The 22,238-nt window shown below is 39.6% G+C and overlaps 1 protein-coding gene across 6 annotated transcripts in view; it reads left to right on the forward strand.

The window, feature by feature from the left end:
- Positions 1-22,238, forward strand: part of MAST4 (microtubule associated serine/threonine kinase family member 4) — a 268,657-nt gene that overhangs the window by 141,102 nt on the left and 105,317 nt on the right. The window contains exon 1 of one of the 6 annotated variants that reach the window (XM_044446091.1): positions 6,661-7,753. The exons of the other annotated variants lie outside the window; for them this stretch is intronic. Within the exon in view, the coding sequence (XP_044302026.1) occupies positions 7,662-7,753 (92 nt within the window). The 5' untranslated portion in view covers positions 6,661-7,661. Of the gene's footprint in view, positions 1-6,660; positions 7,754-22,238 lie in introns of those variants that run through there. 6 annotated transcript variants of the gene reach the window in all.

The following is a 22,238-nucleotide window of genomic DNA, read 5'->3' on the forward strand; positions in this document are numbered from 1 at the left end:
AAGGTAGGGAAGCTGCAAGAGAGAGGGCCTTTTTAGCTGCGATACCTCCATTGTGGAATACACTCCCCATCTGGCTGATCTTAATCATAATCTTTTCTTTCTTAGTGAAGGGTTACTTGAATTAAGCAAAGTCAACATTACCTATTTTTCCCATAATTTTCAGTATTTTTCTTTGTTTTTAAGTGAGATGTATTTATTCAGTGGCACAGATAAAACCGATGTTCTTAGTCTTCTCTGTGCATCACATACATGGGCTCTGCACTTGCACAGGGCCTGTTGCTGGGAAGATTTTCCAAGGTAAACTCATTCTGGTGGGAGTTCTCCCTCCCTCCTCTTGGTATATCTAGGGGGAGCTCCTGCCATTTTCCCGTTTCCTTCCAACCACTGTTGTGGATGCCTTGAGTCTTTCCTCTTATGATTCTCAGTGTTTGAATCAGCTCTTTCCTCGATCTTTCTATCAATCTCTTTCTGTAACTTGTTCCTTCACTTGCTTTGTTCTTGATCTTCAAAAATAACATTTTTGGACTCAGCATGCTTGATTCTACATATTGTCAATTTATTATTATTATTATTATTATTATTATTATTATTATAACATTTCTATGCCGCCCCTTGCCGAAACCTCGGGGCGGCTTACAACATGATAAAATACATTGAAATACAATAGTACATAATAAATTACCATTAAATATAACAATACAAAAAATACATTGATTTACAAATACAAAATTAAAATTATCAGTATAAATAAAAATATAGGAGGAGAAAGAGAAGGAAGAAGAAGTTGCCCAGGCCAGATCATATGTTTTAACAATTGAAATGATGTTTAAATAAAAAGGTCTTTACCTGGCGCCGAAAAACCAGTAACGACGGTGCCAGGCGGACCTCTTTGGGGAGTGAATTCCATAGGTTGGGCGCCACCGCAGAGAAAGCCCTCCTCCGGGTACTTACTCTCCTAATTTCTTTCATGGAGGGTTCCCGGAGAAGGGACTCTCCCGCAGATCTCAAAGGGCGGTCGGGCATATACGGACGTAAGCGCTCGTTCAGGTAGCCAGGACCCAAGCCGTTTAGGGCTTTGTAGGTCATAATCAACACCTTGAATTGGGCCCGGGCTTCAATGGGAAGCCAGTGAAGCTGATGGAGGACTGGAGTCATGTGAGCATAACGCCCCGTCCCCGTCAGCAACCTGGCAGCTCTATTTTGCACCAATTGAAGTGTTCGGACTGTCTTCAGGGGAAGCCCCACGTAAAGCGCGTTACAGAAGTCTAGGCGGGAAGTCACCAGCGCGTGTGTCACCGTCGCCAGGCAGTCGTATTCCAGGTAGGGGCGCAGCTGATTAATCAGCCGAAGCTGAAGGAAGGCGTTCCTCGCTACCGCTGTCACCTGAGCTTCCAAAGAAAGCTCCGGGTCGAGGAGTACTCCTAAGCTGCGGACCTTATCCCTAAGAGGGAGTGTTGCACCATTCAGGACCAGGTCAAATCCACCCTCTCCGAAACCCGATCCGCCAACCAACAGGACCTCCGTCTTGTCTGGGTTGAGTTTCAGTTTATTGGCCCTCATCCATTCCCTTACCTCGGCCAAGCACCGGTTCAGCACAGCCACTGCCTCATCTGGATTAGTGGAGAATGAGAGGTAAAGCTGGGTATCATCAGCGTATTGATGATTCCGCAGCCCACACCTCCTGATGACCTCTCCCAGCGGTTTCATATAGATGTTAAATAGCAGAGGGGATAGAATGGAGCCCTGTGGTACCCCATGGCATAGCTGCCATGACGTAGAGACATGGTCCCCCAGCACTACCTTCTGGAATCGACCGTCGAGATAGGAGCGGAACCACTGCAAAGCAGTGCCTCCAACCCCCAATCCCGCAAGTCTATCCAGAAGGATACCATGGTCGATGGTATCGAAAGCCGCCGAGAGGTCCAGAAGAACCAACAGGGATGTACTCCCCCTGTCCTTCTCCCCGCACAGGTCGTCGTACAGGGCGACCAAGGCAGATTCAGTACTGTACCCGGGTCTGAAGCCGGACTGAAAAGGATCCAGATAATCAGTTTCCTCCAAGAGTGCTTGGAGTAATTTAATTTTTATTCATGCTCTATCACTTTTTTCCAGGTTTCTACTCTTGCATCAAAGTGTCTTTTTGGAAGTGTATGCGCTGTGGGAGTCATTTGCCTCCCACAGATGGGCACTCATTGTGTATTTTGTGTTTGGGAGAGAAGCACTGTGTGAACACCTGTGCACGTTGCCAGGCATTCATGTAGCCCACCTGGAAAAACCAAACAGACTCGGTGGTCTTCCACTGATGACGTTTGATGACCTCCCTCTCGAGGTAAGCTTGGTGGTTGCCCCTATGTGTGATGCACAGAGACCATGAAGAAGAAAGTAAGGTTGCTTGCCTGTAACTGACATTCTTCAAGTGGTCATCTGTGCATTCACATAACCTGCCCACTTTCCCCATGTTAGTGTCAACAGCTTTGGTACCATAGTTTTACTTTAGATCTATATTTGGGTGGTATGGATCAGCCATTCACTGGCCTTTCCCCTGGTTCTGAACCCACAACACTGGTCTCACAAGAACTGGTGAAAATGGTGGGAGCTCCTTCTATATATACCGGGGGTAGATGGAGAGGAGGTCCCACCAGAATGAGTCCAGCTTGGAAAATCTTTCTGATAACAGGCCCCACACAGGCACAGAGCCCTTGTGTGAAAAATTAAGCAAGTAGAAAACTGAGTGTTTAAAATTCTAAATGGATAGGGTACCTAGGGCTGCATGGGTTTATAAATAATGTTGTTTATCCCAAAATACCTGGGCTCTCATGTTGTATTGCTTCAAAGATATGTTATCCTTCTTATGTTGCTCTTACCTCCAGATAATAGTGATTGTTAAGTACCGTATTGGCTTCAAATACATACTAATCTTAAAATAGGCACTAGTGAACGCCAACCACTAGAGGGTGAAAGAGGTCAACTGTTATGAGGGCAAAATAGGATAGCTGCTCTCATGAATTTGGTGAGAATAAAGCATTTACCTTTGAGCTGTAATAGATGATAAAATTTAGTAGTTATTATTAGCAATAATTAGAAACAGGATTTAGTGTAAAACATGTTTAAATACTATTAAGATGGTAAGTACAATTCAGATGTTGGGATCATTTGGTGTCCTCACACTCATGTTACCTTTCGGAACACTCCTCTGGAGTAGGTTAGACTGAGAGTGTGTGATTGTCTTATATGGATGAGATGGTATTTGAACCCAGTTTTAACAGACTAATTCATTGTTCTGAGTAAGTGCAAATTTTATTGGAATCAAATTGTGGATTGTCCAAGATTGTCATTGAAATATTTTATCAAGCCTTTAGGACTTCACACTGCCTTGCTATTCCCTAAAATTAACACACTAGAGTTAATTTTATACTCACTTTGGCTGTTGGGAGCAGGGTTTCCCTTTTCACCCTTTCAAAACAACAGACCATGCTTTGGCAAAAGCTCTTTATTCTCCAGTGTACATTCAGCAAAGCATTATCAGCAAAGAAAAAGTCTCTGGGCATGCACCGAGCTGTTTGTTGAACCCACACTAAAAACTACCTCCAGGAACCCTCCTTATGAGTACCCCTAGCTCCCACTCTCTGCTTCTTTCATTCCCAACATTGGCACCTTCTAGGTCAAAGGAACCGTACTTCTCTAGCTTTTCCATACCATTTTGTGGAAATGTTTACATCTTACTAATTCCATGGAGTTGTTGAGTGAATTAATTTTCCAGTTTAGCACAGTCCAACTGAGGAGTATTATTGAGTTCAGTTTGTAGAAAATGTAACAAAAAGTAAGCTTGGTATGGAAGAAAGAATGCATATTGTGTGGTATTCAAGAGAAAGGTGAGAGGGGAAAAAGAGTTATGCTTTATATTTTCAGCCCCTGCTAAGGTTGATTCAATCAACCCTTTTCTCCTTCAGCCAAGGGATGAATCATAACCCTTATCACTGGAGTATATTAGTAGAAGAATCTTCCCTTCCCCTTTTCAGTACATGCTGTTAAGAATCTATGCAGTGGTGGTAATGCCAGCCTTTCAGGCCAGGATACTGAGCTTACACTCCTTTTACTTGCAATCCTGATACCATCAGTCAGCTAAATCACACAGAGAAGCATAGAGACTTTCTATTTTTAGCAATTACTAAGAGGGAATGTGGCCATATAGAACCCCATTCTCTGCTAGTCGGAACGTAGCTCTTATTTCTTGCCACTTCAGTAGCACCTACCTTAACCTTTGTTACATGCAACCCAAATAGTCTTGGGGAGGAGAATTACTTGCGGGTAGCAACAGCAATCCAACTAAAGAAGTTTATTAAGTAAAAGGAAAGAATAAAGTGGTGAGAATGTACAAGAAAACATCCTGGTCTACATAGAGCTATACCAAGCAAGCAAGTCAGAGTACCTTGCATCAGCATCCTTCTTGGTACTATTTAAAGTGGAGGTGCATAACCTCAGGTCCAAGGGCCAACACTGACTCTCCAGGGGCCCCAGTATAGCCTTGATCAGTTCTCCAAAAGGTTCCTACCCAACCACCTTTTATTTGACAGCTTTTCTAGCTTTTATGCATTCTCTTGCCCTTTTAGTGAGCAAGCCAATATGGGAAGAGGTGGACCTAACATCCTTACACCTGTCGTATCTCATCAGGTTAAGCAGTTCAACCAACTGATTAATGTTGGATGCCCCTAGTGACTGGTGCATAAGTAGTATGAGCTGCCTTGAAGGGTAGTGTCAACTCTTTGCTGTTTGGAAAGGAAAAGAGGCATTCAGTTTGAAACAGAATTTATATCATTAAGCCATATTTCCCAAATGTCCAGTATTCTAACTTTGCTTATTTCTTTTGTTATCAGTTTCTGCAATACTTTGCTTTTGTGTTATAAAGATATCCTTACTGGTCAGCTTTCACATAGTAAAGATTTTGAGTTAGAGAGCCTTTGTTCTGATCTGATTGGAATGGGAAGAAATACTGGCCCTAATAGTCACCTGATTGCTAGGGATATAGTAATTATAGAGCAGATAAGGGATATTTCTTACTTTAACTGGCACATTAAAGGAAGGTAGGAATAACTCAGCATCTAACACTGTGTAATGTATGAAATGGGAAAATGCCTTTAGCTTACAAATAGCAATGCAGTTAAGGCTATGTTTTATTTTCTGCTTCCCACAGAACATCTATGCTATCTTTCTATAATTACATCTGTACCCGAATTTTATTGCTTCAAACTACTGATGGAGGATCACACTGTGCAATGTTCCTCCATGAAATAGTTTCTACACAAAGAAAACTAGTTGTCAGTAATACCATTGTTTATATATGTTGTTTATATTACTGTTGTCAGTAATACCATTGTTTCTATATGAAGGTATGTACGTGCATGTGGGGTTGCGGGGTGAGAAGTCAATAATAAGAATTATAAGAATAAACATTTCTGCCAAATGTTTGCAGTCCAGACATTTATTTTAGTTTGAATGCTGCTTGTAGAGTTAGGTCTAAAATCTTTTAGAAAAGCAGTACAGGACATGGATAGCAGAGCCAACCATGGATATTGATTTTAATAGTTTATTTTTAAAATAATGAAGAATACACTTGCCTGACTGGGGGGAGTTGGGCAGCAAAAGAACTGCTTCTGTTGTTGCAACAAAGTTGTATTACGTATCTCTACAGTGCCAACCTTGTAGTTCAAAAGCATACACATGCAAGTAGATAAATTGGGACCACTTCGGTGGGAAGGTAACAGCGTTTCGTGCACCTCTGTGTTTAGTAATGCTGGCCGCATGACCACGGAAACTGTCTGTGGACAAATGCTGGCTCCCTTGGTTAGGAAACTGAGATGTGCACCGCCCCCAAGAGTCAGGCATGACTGGACTTTAATGTCATGGGGAAACCTTTACAATTGACAGTGCATTAAAAGTAGAAGAATAGTCATTTGTGCTTCATGGACAAGTTTGGAAGAGAAGCCATTTATCTTCCATTCTTGAGTGAAGGTGGGGAAGAATTGTGCATACAAAATGAATATATAATGTAATATCTAACTTTTGAACTAGAATGAGATCTAAACAGTCTGTTATGTATAAAAATCTGATCTGTTGAGTGGGCCGAAGGGGAAAACTTAATGGCTTGTGATCTGATGTCATTTGCATTGTTATTATGGTTAATGTCAGTCAGTAGAAATATAAGTAAGTGGTGATGCAAGAGTAGAAACCTGGAAAAAAGTGATAGAGCATGAATAAAAATTAAACTGACAATATGTAGAATCGAGCATGCTGAGTCCAAAAATGTTGTGGCAATAAGTATCAAGTTGGAAAGGCTGAAGATACAGCAGCATTTGTATTGGGACTAAGTAGAGAAGTATCAAGGTGCTTCAAAACGGAAAAAAGTATGGGGTGTGTGGGTGATTAGTTTCTCCTGCTCCACCCTGAATACTGGCTTTGGGGCTTTTTTTTTTTTTTTTTTTTTTAGTGTAATAAGGATATTGAGCTGTGAAAGGAGTGGCCAACTACAAGTAGTCTTTCCCACTGCTGGTTTGTTTCTCCCACCCATAGATAGGGAACTTTGCTTTCCCTGTTGCAATAGTACCCTTGACAATGTGATTAGGTCAGCTCTGTACGTAGAAAGATAAATTTTAAGATATTTGACTATAGCTTTCCTTGATGTCAGCTTCCTTTGAGATAAAAACGATCACTGACTTTAGGCATGTACAGAATTCAGTAGCATGTTCCCTCCCTGAATTGCTTATAGCATGGGTAGAGTCATACAAACAACAGGGTGTTTGGGTGGTATGTGTGGGAAGATAACATATTTCTGCTTTGATGATGGCTGTTGATCACAGATGGTAGGCATCAGTGAAATGTTTCTGACTTCAGGGAAAAATAGATTTGTAAGTTCCTGCCACAACCTCTGAATTGGGTGAGGTGAAATCTAAACTTCCCATGGCAGATACTAATTTCTTATAGAAAATAAAAAGTGAAAGTACTTTGTTCTTTTGTGGCAAGTAAGAACCCAGTTTCTTTCTCTGTCCCTCATTCAGTAAGATGAGATCAACAGGGATAGGTTTAAGTCCTGGAAAAAGTCTCTGAAAGATGAGCTCATTTCTAAAGTTTCTCAGGGATACAATTGTGTAGTCCTTTAGTTTTATTCTTTATTAGAACACAAAGATGGGAACTGAATATGTGGTTTATTTGCTGAGAGTTCTCAAATAGAATTACGTGTTAACATTATAATCAAGAAAACCTTTAAAAGAAACAAGAGCTCCCCCCTTCTGCTAGCTCTAAATGGTATCTTCCAAACAGATGACAAAGTACCTTGGGATGAATCACGTATAGGAACAGGGTTTTCAGCAGAACAGGAGGTTAGAAACTAGTGCAGTTTTTATTTAAGCCCTGGAAACATACACATCTAAGAGTTTAGCGGGAGAAGGAAATAAGTGGGGCTTTCTTTTCAGTTATTGAGTTAGAGTTGTTTACTACTAAGGAAGCCTAGAATACTCATCTTTCTTTTAATTTTTTGAAACTACATTGAGTGGAGTTAATGTTTACACTTTGAGTGGAGAGAAGACTAATCAAGCCAGGATTGTTTTTCTTTGTTTTGTGTTCTCCTCTACCCTATTTTGAGCCATTCTTACTTTTCAAGAAAGAATATGGATATGTCTGATCAAAATTTTTGGACTGTCCTCTCAAACTTTACATTGCCACATTTGAGAAATGGAAACAGGCTCCGTCGAACACAAAGGTAAAAATTTAATTTGGGAAGTTTTTATTGGTATTGTTTCAAAACTTTATAACATTTTAAAGTATAAATATAAACAATTCATGGCAAAATACAGTGCCAAATGGCAGGTAATGCGGGTCAATATTACTTCAGTACTTCCTGCTTCTTTGTTTGAGGTTTCATGCTACTTTTAACACTTTGAACTCTATAATTAGTTTGTGGGCTTATGGCTATGTTAAATATAGGGAGTGGGAAGAGTTTCTGTATTTAAATTTGTATAGCAAGAGAACATAATTGTTAGAAATTTTATTCTTCTAAATATTGTGAGGAACTATTTCCTTAAGGAAGTTCAAGTTTAAATTCAAGTTCTCTCAACTTCATATTATTCAGGAAAAGTTTCCTAACCTCAAAAGCTGATTAGCTGCCTTTGTAATTATAATATAATATAATGATCTTTTGGGGGGTGGGCAGGGTTGCAAGATGTTTATTTGTAGCAGGTAATTAAGTGGAGAAATTGGACTTGTAAATAAAAATATTGAATCACATGAGTTGAACTTGTATCAGTCTGGCATATTTACTTACTAAGGTGTCTATGATAATAAATTGTTGAGTTAATAGTGCTGAACTATTAAACTGTTGTTTTATCAACTTTCCTAAACAATCTCAAAAGTATGTTCTAGTTGGCTTGTGTTTTCTTAGAATTTCTGTATGTAGTATTGCAATGTCTCATGGAATGACAGCTCTTCTTATTTCAGTCAAAATCACTGAATATAATAACAGAGCAGACCTGGAAGTGTACAGTGTAAGGGTATTTATGAAGACAGGGTTAATAGCATAAAAGAGTACTGTGTTAAATTACATAAAATACTGATTAGAAAATAACTGGCAAATAGTTTATTATACCGTTTTAGTATTTAGGCTAGTGTGTGTGATTTAGCTATCCATAAATGATTGGTTGCCTTTTGGGAAACTTTAGTTAGATCTATACCCATTCATCCATGCATAACTGAACCTTGTGTTAATAACTGCAGTTAACAGTGTACAGGACTACATAAACTGCATTTGTAATTAATATAGCCATTAATGTCATAACTATGACTGGTTCTAAAAGGATCTATTAAGACTGCACTTAAAATATTCCTTGTTTCAAATGTTCTGCTTTTAGGGGTACACATATGAAAACTTTTTGGTGTGTTAGGACCTCTTAACCAAGGCCAGATAGTAAAAATAGATGGGGCTGTCAGTACTTAAATTGCTTGAGTTACTTTTTGCATCTTTGCTTCTTTTAATTACTATAAAGCAGTATTTGTATACATCAGTTTACACACTTAGTATTTTAATGTTTGTGTAGAGAATTTATAGAACTATAAGAAATTTTGAGAAAAATAAAGTAAAAGCCAAACTCCACCTCCCTTCAACAGGTTCATATTACTGTGTTTTGTCCATGGCTCTGAATGCTGCCACAATATTCAGCATTCTTTATATACCTAAAGAAGTTTTCTAAATGACTTGTTTTTACTTTTTAGATGTTTTAAATAATAAAGCTTCCTTTATCTTTTAAAATTTGTCCATTCTACTTAATAAAGCAAACTTGTACGCAGCAAGTAGTGTTATCTACATTCTTCTCTCTTTCATACCTACATGACAGAAAGCAGCTTGAGTAGGGGATGGAGTTCTCTTTCCTATAGGGATGTTGCTGGCAAATGACTAGCATTTAAGGCTTGGACCCAAAATGGGAAAGAGGCATTCTGCATTCTAGCTGCTAATTTTATGGCGGATGTAAATTTCTAATTTCCAAATGGAATTTGGGGATCAGAGCATGCCATGGATTTACATCAGGGATGACAACTTGTGACCCTCCAAGTGATGTTATGTTGATTCCCCTGGACCTCTCAGCAGCTTTCAATACTATTGACCATGGTATCCTTCTGCAGAGGTTCGCCATGTTGGGAGTCGGTGGCACTGCCTTGTGATGGCTCTGCTCCTATGTGGTGGACAGTCTCTAGATGCCTGGCGCTGCTGCTGTTTGTTTTTCGGCGCCAGGCCAAGACCTTTTTATTTAAACTATATTTTAATTGTTAATCGTTGTTTTTATTTATTGGTTTTAAACTATTGCCGCGATGCTCCGTATTTTTAATGTTATTTTATGTTGTCTTCCTCTTTGTAAGCCACCCCGAGGCTTTCTGCGATGGGGGCGGCATAAAAATGCTATAAATAATAATAATAATAATAATAATAATAATAATAATAATAGATGGTGGAGCTGGGGCACTGTTGCTCTGTGCTTCCTGCAGGACTCCATTCTGTCCCCCATGCTTTTCAAAATCTATATGAAACCACTGGGAGAGGCCATTCAGAGGTTTAAGCTGAAGTGTCGTCAATATGCAGATGACACTTCGCTCTGTTTGTTGTTCTCACCCAATCTAGGCCAGTCAGTGAGTCAGTTGTTCTTAACTGGTGCCTGGGCTTGGTAATGTACTGGATGAGGGCCAATAAGCTGAAACTCAATACAGACAAGAAGGAAGTGCTGTTGTTGAGCAGTCTGTCAAATGGGAAATTTTCAACATGTCCTGGATGAGGCCATGCTCTCTCTAAAGGAAAAGGTTGGAGGTGCTCTTGGACCTTGAGCTGTTCCTTGTTTCACAGGTAGCCTCAGTGGCCAGGAGCACCTTCTATCATCTCAGGCTGATTTTTCAGCTATGTTCCTACTTGGACAAGTGGAGCCTTACTGTATTCATCCACACACTAGTAACTTCTCTCCTGGATTACTGTAATGAGCTCTACATGGGGCTACCTTTGAAGATGGTCCAGACACTTCAGTTTATCCAGAACAGAGTCACATGTTTGTTAATGAGGACCAGTCCTATAAAACACATCACACCAGTGCTCTATCAGCTGCACCTGCTGCCAATTCAAACTGTTGGGGATTGGATATCTGAAGGAATGGCTATCTCCATATATTCCTACCCAGACCACTAAGATCTTCAATGGAGGCCCTTCTCTGGGAGCTGGCCCCTAAAGAAGTGAGGGGGAAATGGCTAGATTAAGGGCCTTCTCCCTCACTCCTAGATATATAAATGTAACAAGTAAATAAATAAAATCCAATTTACGGTGATCCTATGTATGAATGCATGCCCTCTCCCATTTTCCCATACCATTACCTATGCATACTAGGACTGTCAATGTTGTAGGCTTAAATCTTTAGAGGGCTCCAAATTGCCCATCCTTGGACATGTTCACTAACCATCTTGAAGAGAAATTCTTCCTTTAATGCTAGCTTAGTGTGATACCTATGTAGGCAATAACTATGGTTAAAGCTAGCTGGAATTGCCACAAATTCTGGTTTGCAGATCTACTTCAAACTATGGTTTTAAGGTAACTATAGAGGTATAAGGAGCCCTCAAGCCTTGTGGGCATGTTCTTGATCCCCACATTTGGGTTTTGACACAGGACTGTTATGCTGAGTTTGGGTGCTAGAGGGGAAACATTTAGGAAGGTTGAGATTTTGCAATAAAGTGAAAAATGAGATCTGAAAATGGATAGTATTAAAAAGTTGGGTAGGATTTTAGATGCTTTAAACTTAAATGTAAGCTTTTTGATTGTTGTTTAATTGGAAAAGTAAAATTTGGAATAATAGATTTAGATCTATTGAAGAAGAATGCATAAGGAAGGGACTGTAACTGAATGTTATATATGCTTGAATTCAAAAGGTCCCTGCTTCAGTTCTTGGCAACTTCAGGTAGAGCTAGAATAGAGTCTAGTGTGAAACTCCAGCAAACCACTGCCAGTTAATGTCAGCCAAGCCCAATCTGGTGGCCTCCAGCTGTGTTGGTTTTGGTGGTTGGCAATGTTGATGGGAACTATAATTTAGTACGTCTGAAGGTTACCAGGTTGGAAAAACAGATGTAGACAATACTGAACTAACAAGCCAGTGATTTGGCTTGGTGAAGAGGCAACTTCCTGTGTTCAATTAATACACTTAGGTATTAACTGTCCATGAAATAAAATAAAGACAAATGGAAGTGTTCCGAACATACTGATACCAACAGCAGTTGTGGTTTTCCTTATTTGATTGGAGAGGTAAGCTTTTACCATTCACTTTGCCTACTTTAGAATCTAGGTTTTTTACCAGAAATTACATTCATTCTGCTTATATTATTTGAAATTAGAAAGTATTTTATATGAAATAATGGATCTAGAGCATGCATTTAGAGAAAAGCTGAGTGTGCAAAGAATGCATCATGTAGTTAGGGGCAACAAACAAACTCATAAAGAAATAAAAGTGTGCCCTTCATTTGGGTATTAAAAGCCTATTTCTTAGCCACTTGGCTTTTTATTCTGGATGGGACTAACTGTGCTACTTGGAAATACAACATTAGAACTCTTAAAAGGTAACTGTGCAAGCTATTAGTTACTTGCTTTAATGTCACAGTAAAACTCGAGCAATGTCTAAAGTAAGAATTGCATTCTTTTCTTTCATGTGCTCTAACCTGAACCAGCAGAATATTACATAGAATCAGTAAGGGTTTATCCTCCCTTTGCTCAGTCAGCATGAAAAATAATTCTAAGAAATATTATTAACTGTTTTTCTTTTATGTTCTCCTCCTTGCATTGCTATTCTATATGTTATCATCCATTGCCCATAAAGTATAATTTCATTTTAATGATTAAAAGTACCAGACTTTTAAAAGTACACAGGAAGTGAAGTCTTCTCTTCAACATAGTGCAAGCCATTTACCTCTTTCCCTGAGGCCAAAAAAATAAAAGGGGGTGTCTACAAATCCTTGGTATGGGTGATGTTTCTTAATAGGATCTTGAGCCCAGATAATAGACATTTGAACATAAGCAGTGCCATGGTGTCACAAAGCTGTACTATTGATTATTTTTCATCTAAAGAACCATTAAAGTTAGTGAGAAGTATGTGAACCATGTACAACGATCCTCTGAGTTTGTAAGTGCATGGGCCTCATATGCAGTGCCAAGTAGCTAATTGCTTTAATCACCGGTATATTTTACTTTCCATTTATTTTCCATTGCAAGATACAGAATAGGAACTGGTGATGGTGTATTGAGAATGTTGGGGTGGACGTTAGCCCTTCTATATTCCTATGTATTTTTTCTATATATCATCAATATATGATGATATATAGAAAAATAGCTGCAGCACTTTCTTAATAGCAAAATATCTTCTTCAGAATTTATATAGAACTATAATTTACTTCAAAGATTTTTATACCATTTCCCAATGAAATTATCAAAGTGGTTAACTATGTAACAACTGCTTAAAATAAGGAAAAATGGCAGTCTTCTATTATATTATGACAGGCTCAGAAAAAGTTTGCTTACAAATAACAATCTGAAACAGGTACTGGAAAGTTAAACTGTAGGTTTCTAATGTGAATAGGGAGGGCAGGTGCTGCAGCACTAAATACCTTATTGCAAGTAGTTATGCAGTGAACCTCAGGAGCATGTATTATCATCAAAATATTCCTTCTGAGGATCACAAAGCCTGGGCTGAGGCATTCCTGAACGTCCACTGTCAAACTTGGAACTTACTCTTCCTGCCTCTCTTGCCAAGCAAGCCCAAAATATGTATCCTCTTCAGATCACGCTGGCTTCTGGATCATTTGTGACCATTCACCGTGTCTTAGAAGGCAATGCTGGGGGAATGGGATGGTGGGAAGATGACTGAGCAAAAAAGATATTGGAGGGACATGAACTACAGCTCTGGTGATGAATAGATTCTCTGCCTCTCAGGATGACTGATGTGTGAGAATAATGGATCTTCTCCTTGCAGAATTTCTTCCACGTTTGTGCATGTCTCATCTCCGGTTCATACTCTTCAGCCATATTGTAATGGGGAGGAGGAGGAAGTAGGCATTTGTTCTAGTAGCTCACCCCCTCACTGCAGTCATCCTGGAACATTGTGCCTTCTGTTCTGATAGAGTTGCCGATATTTATTTAGCAATGCATACAGATATTGTGGGTGGACATCAGATAAGATAATGCCATTGTTGCTGAATTTGTAGCCCCAAAAATTCGTGTATAGATCCTATGATTCATCAAAAAGATGCTCAGACCCTTGGAAGAAATGAAAATCTGTGACTTTGGCCTAACATTTTTTTAAACTTTTGAGGAGATGCGTTCTTTACTTGGGGAAAAAAAAAAAGAAGCAATAGCTTTCCTTTTAGTGTCTGAAACATAGCCTTTATTGCTAGATATCTTTTTAATTGTACATTTCCTGTACAGTTCCTGTTAGTAGATTCATTTCATATAAGCTGTTTTGGTGAATAGTTTCTTAAATAGAGATGTTAGTAGTAAAAGCTTCTGTTAAAATTCTAAAACAAAAAATCTTAATGATGTCATTATTGGTAAATATTTTTATATTAGTAAATATATTTTGAAAGGAAGGAAATTGGTTCCTGAATTTTGAACAGATTTAAATTAGAGATGGATGGAAAATAATTTTACAATGTTTGAGGAAATTGGAGTATCTGTATTCAGCTAACTGTAGTTATGTCATATGGTCAGTGTTAACTATGGTTTATTGAACCTGAACAGGATCATTAAACACATTTTTGAGCTGATTTGGTTCAATAAATTGCAGTTAATTGTAATCACAGGTTTTCTGGGTTTGAACAGAACAACTTCAGTTAGTTGAAAATGGATGCAAATGTTTCTGATCTCATGGTTCCAGAGTGTGCAGTCCCAAGGCTTAGTGTGTGTAACATTGCTGTCCTAAAAAATAATTCACAGCAGTGAATTTGCATTGTACAATATGTAAAAGCATGTAAACCCACAATACCCGGGTTCTAGTCCCCATTCAGCTATGGAGCCAACTGGGTGACTTTGGGTAGTCACAACCTCTCAATTCAACCTACCTCACAGGGTTGTTGTTGTTGCGAGGATAAGATTGAGAGGAGGAGAATTATGTAAGCCACTTTGTGTTCCTTGAAAGGAAAAACCCTAAATAAAATAAGATATTTAATAACAATTCTTAAAGCACCATACATCAACAGTGTTAAAACACATAGCAGGTCACATAAAAATAACCAATAGAGAAAAATAATTCATAAAATAACAACATGATATAAGATCATTAAGTTTGTCATCATCATAATATGAAGACACTCAGCCATTGCTTTCTCCAAAGTCCGTGTTTTAGCCCAGAGTTGGGCAAATTGTAACCTTCCAGGGTTTATTTTTTTAACTTACAGCTTCTGTCAGTCTAAACCAGCATAGGCAGTGCGGAAGGATCATAGACCGAAACATGCGAAGGACTGTAAGTTGCATACTCCCGTTTAACTGAGTCTTGGGGTTTGACAAATCTTGCTTGGTAGGACATTCAAGGGATATCCACTACAGAAAAGGCATTGTTCATGGTAGCTGTTTGTTGCTCCTCATGCAGCCAAAGAATTTGGAATGTGACCTACGGTGTTGAATGGAGTGTGCAGGAAGAAATATATGGAAAATGGCAGTCCTGTGATTGCAGTGTTGCATGTAAATAAATAAGCTGACTGCCCTAATTAAAAAGTAAATTGCTCCTGAAATCTCTTCTCAGTTGGAGCACAAATTTGACTCCCCAGCTTGTTAGGAACAAGTCAGGACATCACTACTCCAGATCTCTGGGAAATTTCACTTTTTTCTACTGGGTGTTGGCAGATTACTTATAATTGCTTGCTTTCATTTTCTTGCCTGGCATAGCAGTCTGGTATAAAGAGATTGCCTGGTATAATCAGAAAACAATAAGAAACCACTAAGAATACAATCTTATGACCTCTTCCACTTTTTTTTTCTTTTGGTGGGGATTAGCATAGGATTATTTAGAGTCTATGTTTTGAAATCTTGTGATCTTAGAGCTGGGAGTCTAAAGGCCAAGTCTCCACTCCCCCCAATCCCTGCAGACTGTGCAGAACAAAACTGCACCATCCACCTCCTCCCAGGTTGCAAATGTGCCTCAGAAGGAAACAAAAGGGTATGCTGTGGGAGGGAAGGAGGCTGGAGCTGAGGATTTGAGAGTTGAGGGTGGAAGAATAAGTGTGAAGGTTGAAGGTTGCATTGAGGATTGGGAAAATAAGTGTGTAACAGCTGTATGTTTTTGCAATTTTTAACTTGTTTTTATATGGTGACTTCACAACTCCTGGAAAGGTGATAAGTATGAAAACAGAATGCAGGTTTCTGTATTTCAGACTGTTGTAAAACCTGCTTCAGCTGTATAGAAACTGTATTACCTAAAATACAGTTCAGTTTATGCCCAGAGTAATGGCTAATCTGGTCTTTACTTTCAGGTGTACATGCAGTTTATTTAACCTTGCAGTTTGGATAGTTCTGAAGCATCACTTTTAAAAAGTCTTCTCTGTTTTCTAGTAATAGTTTGCACCTAACAATTTCTCAGTCAAGTCTGCTATTGTTTTGATTATCGGGACATTTATTTTTGATACAGTTCTTCCACTTCCTATGGGCTGGTTCCAACATCAGAGTGGCATATCATGGGCTATTTGCCCTACAGTTCACAAGAGTCAGTATCACAGCAGATTGTCACCTAATTCATTACTTGCGACATGTGAACTAGCCCTGTATTCTATTAGTTCTTTGTATTATATTGCTGCACAGTTAATGCAGGCATTTTGAAGAAAATCAGGATTTGATCCAGGTTAAATTTAATCCAGTGAAGCAATTACTCATATTATTAAGAATCTCAAAGCTTCTCTTTCATGGTATTGTTTATATACTACTCCCTGTTTGTCATTATTTATCAGAGGAAACATAACTTTCCATACCATTTGCTGGGCACAGAAGCAAGAAGGTCCTACTGCAGACATTCTCTTTATGCGCATGTGGTTGGCCACTGTGAGAAGAGAATGCTGGACTAGATAGGCATTATCCAGCTTGACTCTTATGTCCTTACTGATGTTGGACATGCACATGGTGGGCATGTCGTGAGTGGAGCCGGCTGAAGCCAGGAGTCAGACTAGATGGCCTGGGAGACTTCTGACTCACTCTGTTTCTATGTTTCTATGTTACTTTCAGAACCATTTAGTGTAACTAGCATTCATATACTTTATACATAACTAAACCTGCTGTGGTAGAACACTTAATCCAAAAGTTTCTCTTGGAAAAGTTATACAAGACTTTAGCGTAATGTAATAAATTAGTTCCTGCAAGGGCAGCAAGTATCTACAGCAAAGGTGTGATAGCATGCACATATTGGAGTTCATTATGCTCCATCAAAGGAGTTTGTGCATGTGAGTACCTGTAAGCAAACAATTATCAGTAGCGAATAATTGTATGTGTATCTTCACCATTTCAAACTTTTTATATTCATGCTAGTTGTAAGTTTTAGTTTAGAAAACTCTTATATGGTAGTGATTTCCAAAGAGAATTGGAGTCCCCTTTAACATGTTTGCTTTTAAGACTGTTGATATAAATATAAAAGTGGGGGGGGTCCCTTCATGATAGAGCCACACCTCAAAAGCCATGCCCCCCTGAAAACCACACCTGCAAGCCACAGCTATTTTCAAGATCATGCGACCTATGCTTATACAATAAAATAGAGCTTTGTCATTTTGTTTGAATTTTGGTTGAGTAACGAATGAAATATGAGGGTATCAGTTTTTGAGGTGAAACAACGACAGCTTCTAGACGTTATTTCTTGTCATATTTGTTTTGAATTAATTTTTAAAATTATAAATTAAAATTATAGTCAAACCCTGCCATAAAGCTCCAATAATTGCTTATGTTGAATTAATAAGGTAGTTCCTGCCTACAGGCTTACTATCTAAAAACATGGACACACAGGGGGGAAAGGGACAGAGGAAGGAAGAGGGAAAAAAGGAAGCCCATGCATTAATTACCCACACTTATAGAATATGTGATTATATTCTCCCAAGATCAGCAGTCTGAATGAACAAACACTGTTTGGTTTCTTTTATTTTTGTGGCCTCTGCAAACTACTGACTTTGTGCATGCATATGTGTGGGAGATCCTCCATGAGTCCAGAGTCTATAGTTTAGGAGCTCCAGTTTCTCAACATATCCAGTAATGTTTTATTGTGCTCTCATTGAATGCTGAGTTATGTGTAAAGTAGCATAACTAAAGAAAGAGGAAATAACTAGGATTAGGGGCTCAGGGTTATGGTTGGGGTTAGGGTAGGGTAGTTTCTGGAGCAGGAAAGGGAGCTGACCACATGTAGCTGTGGAGCAGAAGCTGACCGTGAGGAAAAGTGTCTCAGAAAACACACATGTAGGCTTCTCCAAGTAGGTAGTTCCCAGCGACTTTTGGGATCTGTCAAAAAACATCTTTGTTCTTAACCTATTAAATGTGGCGCTACCATCCACGAAGCAGCGAACATAAATCTCTTGAGAGGTGGTGGGGGAGGGACACTAACCCTGGGTTCAGGGATCCAGGGACTCCCCTGCGGGCCCCTTCCAAAATAAGTGGGGATGCTCAGACCCCCAAGGGCCCTCTCCACTATACCTATGGTTGTTAAATATTATTAAAATAAAAATACTTGCTTACAAAATGTATCTCAAAGACAGGTGGGGGGGGGATGGAGATCCTGGGGACAGAGGAGGGTAAGACTCCCTCAGGGCTGCTGTCCCCAGGAAAAGACAGGAGGGGACAAAGTAGAGTGGAAGACGAGCTATATCCTTCTGATTTCCTGACCCTATGATACGGCATTGAGCAGCACTACTGAAAAGGAGGGGGTTTGGAAGTAGTTTCAACTCAATTAACTACTCTGTTCATTTACAGAGACTAGACTTGTTTTTGCTGTAGCTTGCTAGCTGTGCTTTGACAATAAAGAGCTCTTTTGCAAAGAGACTGGTTTTGAATGCTTGAAAGAATAGGAGGAAACCTAGCTCCTGACACCCTGCTTGATGCAGGACTAGATAATTTTGAATCTATATAAAGTTTTAAAAAGTTCTTCTGTCTTCACCATGTCCTTAATTGTACATATTTTAAAATGCCAGCGTATATGAAAGACATAGTAATGCCATTTCAAGGGCTGTATTTTTTGTTCCACTAGGAGTTTTCATTAGAACTGCCTGAAACAGAAGGAAAAGTAGTTAAACAAGTTTTGTGGCTGTCTGGCTTGGTTTTCACTTAGAAGGCTTATGCCAACAAATATGACTAATGCCTTGCCACCCAAAGATTATTAATAAATAGGTCATGCCTTTCTTCATAGGTGACACAAGAAGGGACATGTAGAAAGCAAGAGACAGTTTTCATAAAAGTAATTCTGACTTAAGGTGTGATGACTCACTGTTTTTTTCTCTGCCACTTCCTTATGTTAAAATGAGCTGAGGATGATGTCATGCTGTTCTCATATGATCAATGAGGTGATTTCAGAGCTGAGCAAAAACGTTTCCATTTACACCATTCTCTGTTTCCTTTTCGTAGATTCAGCAGAGGATGTACAAGGACTCATCATTCATATGAAGTCAGTTAGTTAGCTGTACTAGACTGGAAAACAGGAAGAGGCTTGCACAATAGCAGGACTCTTGCTATTCCCTGATGACCTCTGAAGTTGCATTAAGTATTGCAAGGAGGAATTTAATATGTGAAGCTTCTTTCAAAGTCACAATGTTGAACAGCTTTGCTGTTCCATTGTTGTGAAATTTAAACTCTTAAAGGGTATGACACCGCCACTAAGAAGCTGATGTTCTCTTTAAAAGAAATGTTGAAGTTTTAAGGCTTTCCCAGGGTGAGAGAGTGACAGTACTACGAGCAGGGTGTAATCATAAACTCAGAGTAATTGATTGACAAGAACTTGTTTGTGTGGGTAGGCAAGAATTAGCACTTGCAGGTTCCCTATATTGAAGGGGCACAGCATTTGTAAGAATTAGAACATAAAACTTATCTGTTCTTCATTATTCCTGTTTTCATACACCTGTATAAATATCACCATAGAACAGTGGTGAACAAACTTCATGGTATCCACTTTACTTTTTACCAAGAATCCTGAGACCTACCAGTTAGAGCCAAATGTGAAAGACATGGATTTTGAATTAATTCTGAGCACAGGAATGTGTTTTGTATACCAGAACTGAATGTTTTTCCTAGTCCTACCTACCAAAACTCCACTCCTGATTACTCCAAACTTCTTTCATTTCAGTAATATATTTTAGGACAAAGAGAAGAGCATTATTTTGTTGTCACTATTGCCAAACAATTGGCAGTGAGACACTCTTTCTGGTCTGCTTCAAAGCATCCAGAGATTTACTAGCAGATCCAGATCTGCCTTTGGCTCATACTTGCCTTATATTAGAAATTTAATATATTTCATCCTTCCAAATTTAGATATTAACAGTTTTTAATGCATGTGTACTATTATAGTTTGCTGTATTATTTCCCTGCACAAGTAATTATTGAATGATAATTCAACTCCCTAATTCAGGTGGCCAAATTCGCAAAGAGTAGGAAAGTTTTGGAGTTCTTATGGAATTTAGTTTTGGAATTAAAATTTATTGCCTTCTCTCACTTCACTTCCCAGTACAAGACTGATTTGTTTCTATTTGCCACAAATAAACCATTTGGCTATGGCAACCCTTTGATTCAAAGCTCTTTGACATCTCCATGGCCACCTTATATCTTTACAAAGAAGCCCTGGCTGCAATGCAAGTGACAGTTCTGGATCTAGGAGCACCCCCAAACTATGAACCTTATTCTTTAGGAGGACTACACCTCCATCCAGAACAAGTTGGATATCATCCAGCTGGATAGATGGACCACCCACTAGCAATACCTCCATCTTGTCTGGATTGAGTCACAGTTTCTTGGCCCTTATCCAGTGCACTACCATGCTCAGACATTGATTGAGAGTGACCACTGCCTCACCTGGGTTTGATGAAAAAGTGAGATAGAGCTGAGTGTCATCTGCCTATTGATGGTACCTTAACCCATACCTCTGGATAGCCTCCTCCAGTAGTTTCAGGGCAGTGTTATAACATAGGGGATAAAATGGAACCCTGGAACCCGCATAATGACCATGGTGTAGAGCAATAAGCAAAGGACTCCTAGGGTTTTGGTAACCTTTATTCATTACCTCTCTCACTCTATTTCCATTGTGTTGTTTAATAAATCAATAAGTAAAAAAACTGTGGGATTTAATTGACCAAGAATTCTGGAATTAAAATTAAAATCAAGGTTTCTTCTCCTCAACTTAGCTCGGCTCAGATAGCTCTTACAGTGTCATATGTGAGCCTGACTATGAAATGAATTCTAAGTGCATTTAGGAACTATGGACACAAAAGAAAACTATGAGTTGGTAAATTGCTGGTAAATACATGGTCAGAATGGAAAGATTATTCACAAATCAAGGTGGCAGAAATATTGCAACTGATCCACTTGGTTTTATAAATTCTGGAAAATCAGAAAATCATTTAATTTGGTTTCACACATGATATTGTTGTCCCCAGCCGGTCAACTAGTTCCAAACAGATCAGGCCAAAAGGCTTTCTAACCAAAGATGATTTTATTTATTTTTATTTAGGGGACTTCTATGCCGCCCCATTCGCCAAAGCCTCGGGGTGGCTCACAACCATAAATAAATAGAATTCAATAAAACAATATAAATTAACAATATAATTAAGTCGCCCTGGCCAAAGAATAAAATGAATAAATAATATTAACTATTAAAATAACATTTGAATAAAAAGGTCTTCACCTGGCTCTGAAAAACAACGACGGCGCCAGGCGGACCTCTCTGGGTAGCGCATTCCATAGATTGGGCGCCACTGCAGAGAAAGCCCTCCTTCAAGTACTTACCCTCCTAATTTCCTTCACGGAGGGTTCCTGGAGAAGGGCCTCTCCTGCTGATCTCAAGGGGCAGGTGGGCGGGCATATATGGACGTAAGTGCTCCTTCAGGTAACCAGGACCCAAGCCGTTAAGGGCTTTATTGTTCATCACCAACACCTTGAATTGGGCCCGGACTTCAATGGGAAGCCAGTGAAGCTGACGGAGGACTGGAGTCATGTGAACATAATGCCCAGTCCCCATCAGCAGCCTGGCAGCTCTATTTTGAACCAATTGAAGTATCTGGACTGTCTTCAAGGGCAGCCCCACATAGGGCGCGTTACAGAAGTCAAGTCAGGAAGTCACCAACGCGTGTGTCACTGTTGCCAGGCAGTCGTTCTCCAGGTAGGGGCGCAGCTGATGGATCAGCCGAAGCTGAAAGAAAGCGCTCCTCACCACCGCTGTCACCTGAGCTTCCAGTGAAAGCTCTGGGTCGAGGAGCACTCCCAAGCTGCGAACCTTGTCCCTAAGAGGGAGTGCAACCCCATTCAGGACTAGGTTCAATTCATCCTCCCCGAAGCCCGATCCGCCGACCAACAGGACCTCCGTCTTGTCTGGATTGAGCTTCAGTTTATTGGCCCTCATCCAGCCCATTACCTCGGCCAGGCACCGGTTCAGCACAGCCACTGCCTCACCTGGATTGGTGGAGAACGAGAGGTAGAGGTGGGTATCATCAGCGTACTGATGATTCCGCAGCCCACACCTCCTGAT

Source organism: Varanus komodoensis, unplaced genomic scaffold (genome assembly GCF_004798865.1).
Source record: "Varanus komodoensis strain SLA01 unplaced genomic scaffold, ASM479886v1 scaffold5, whole genome shotgun sequence".
NCBI lineage: Eukaryota > Metazoa > Chordata > Lepidosauria > Squamata > Varanidae > Varanus > Varanus komodoensis.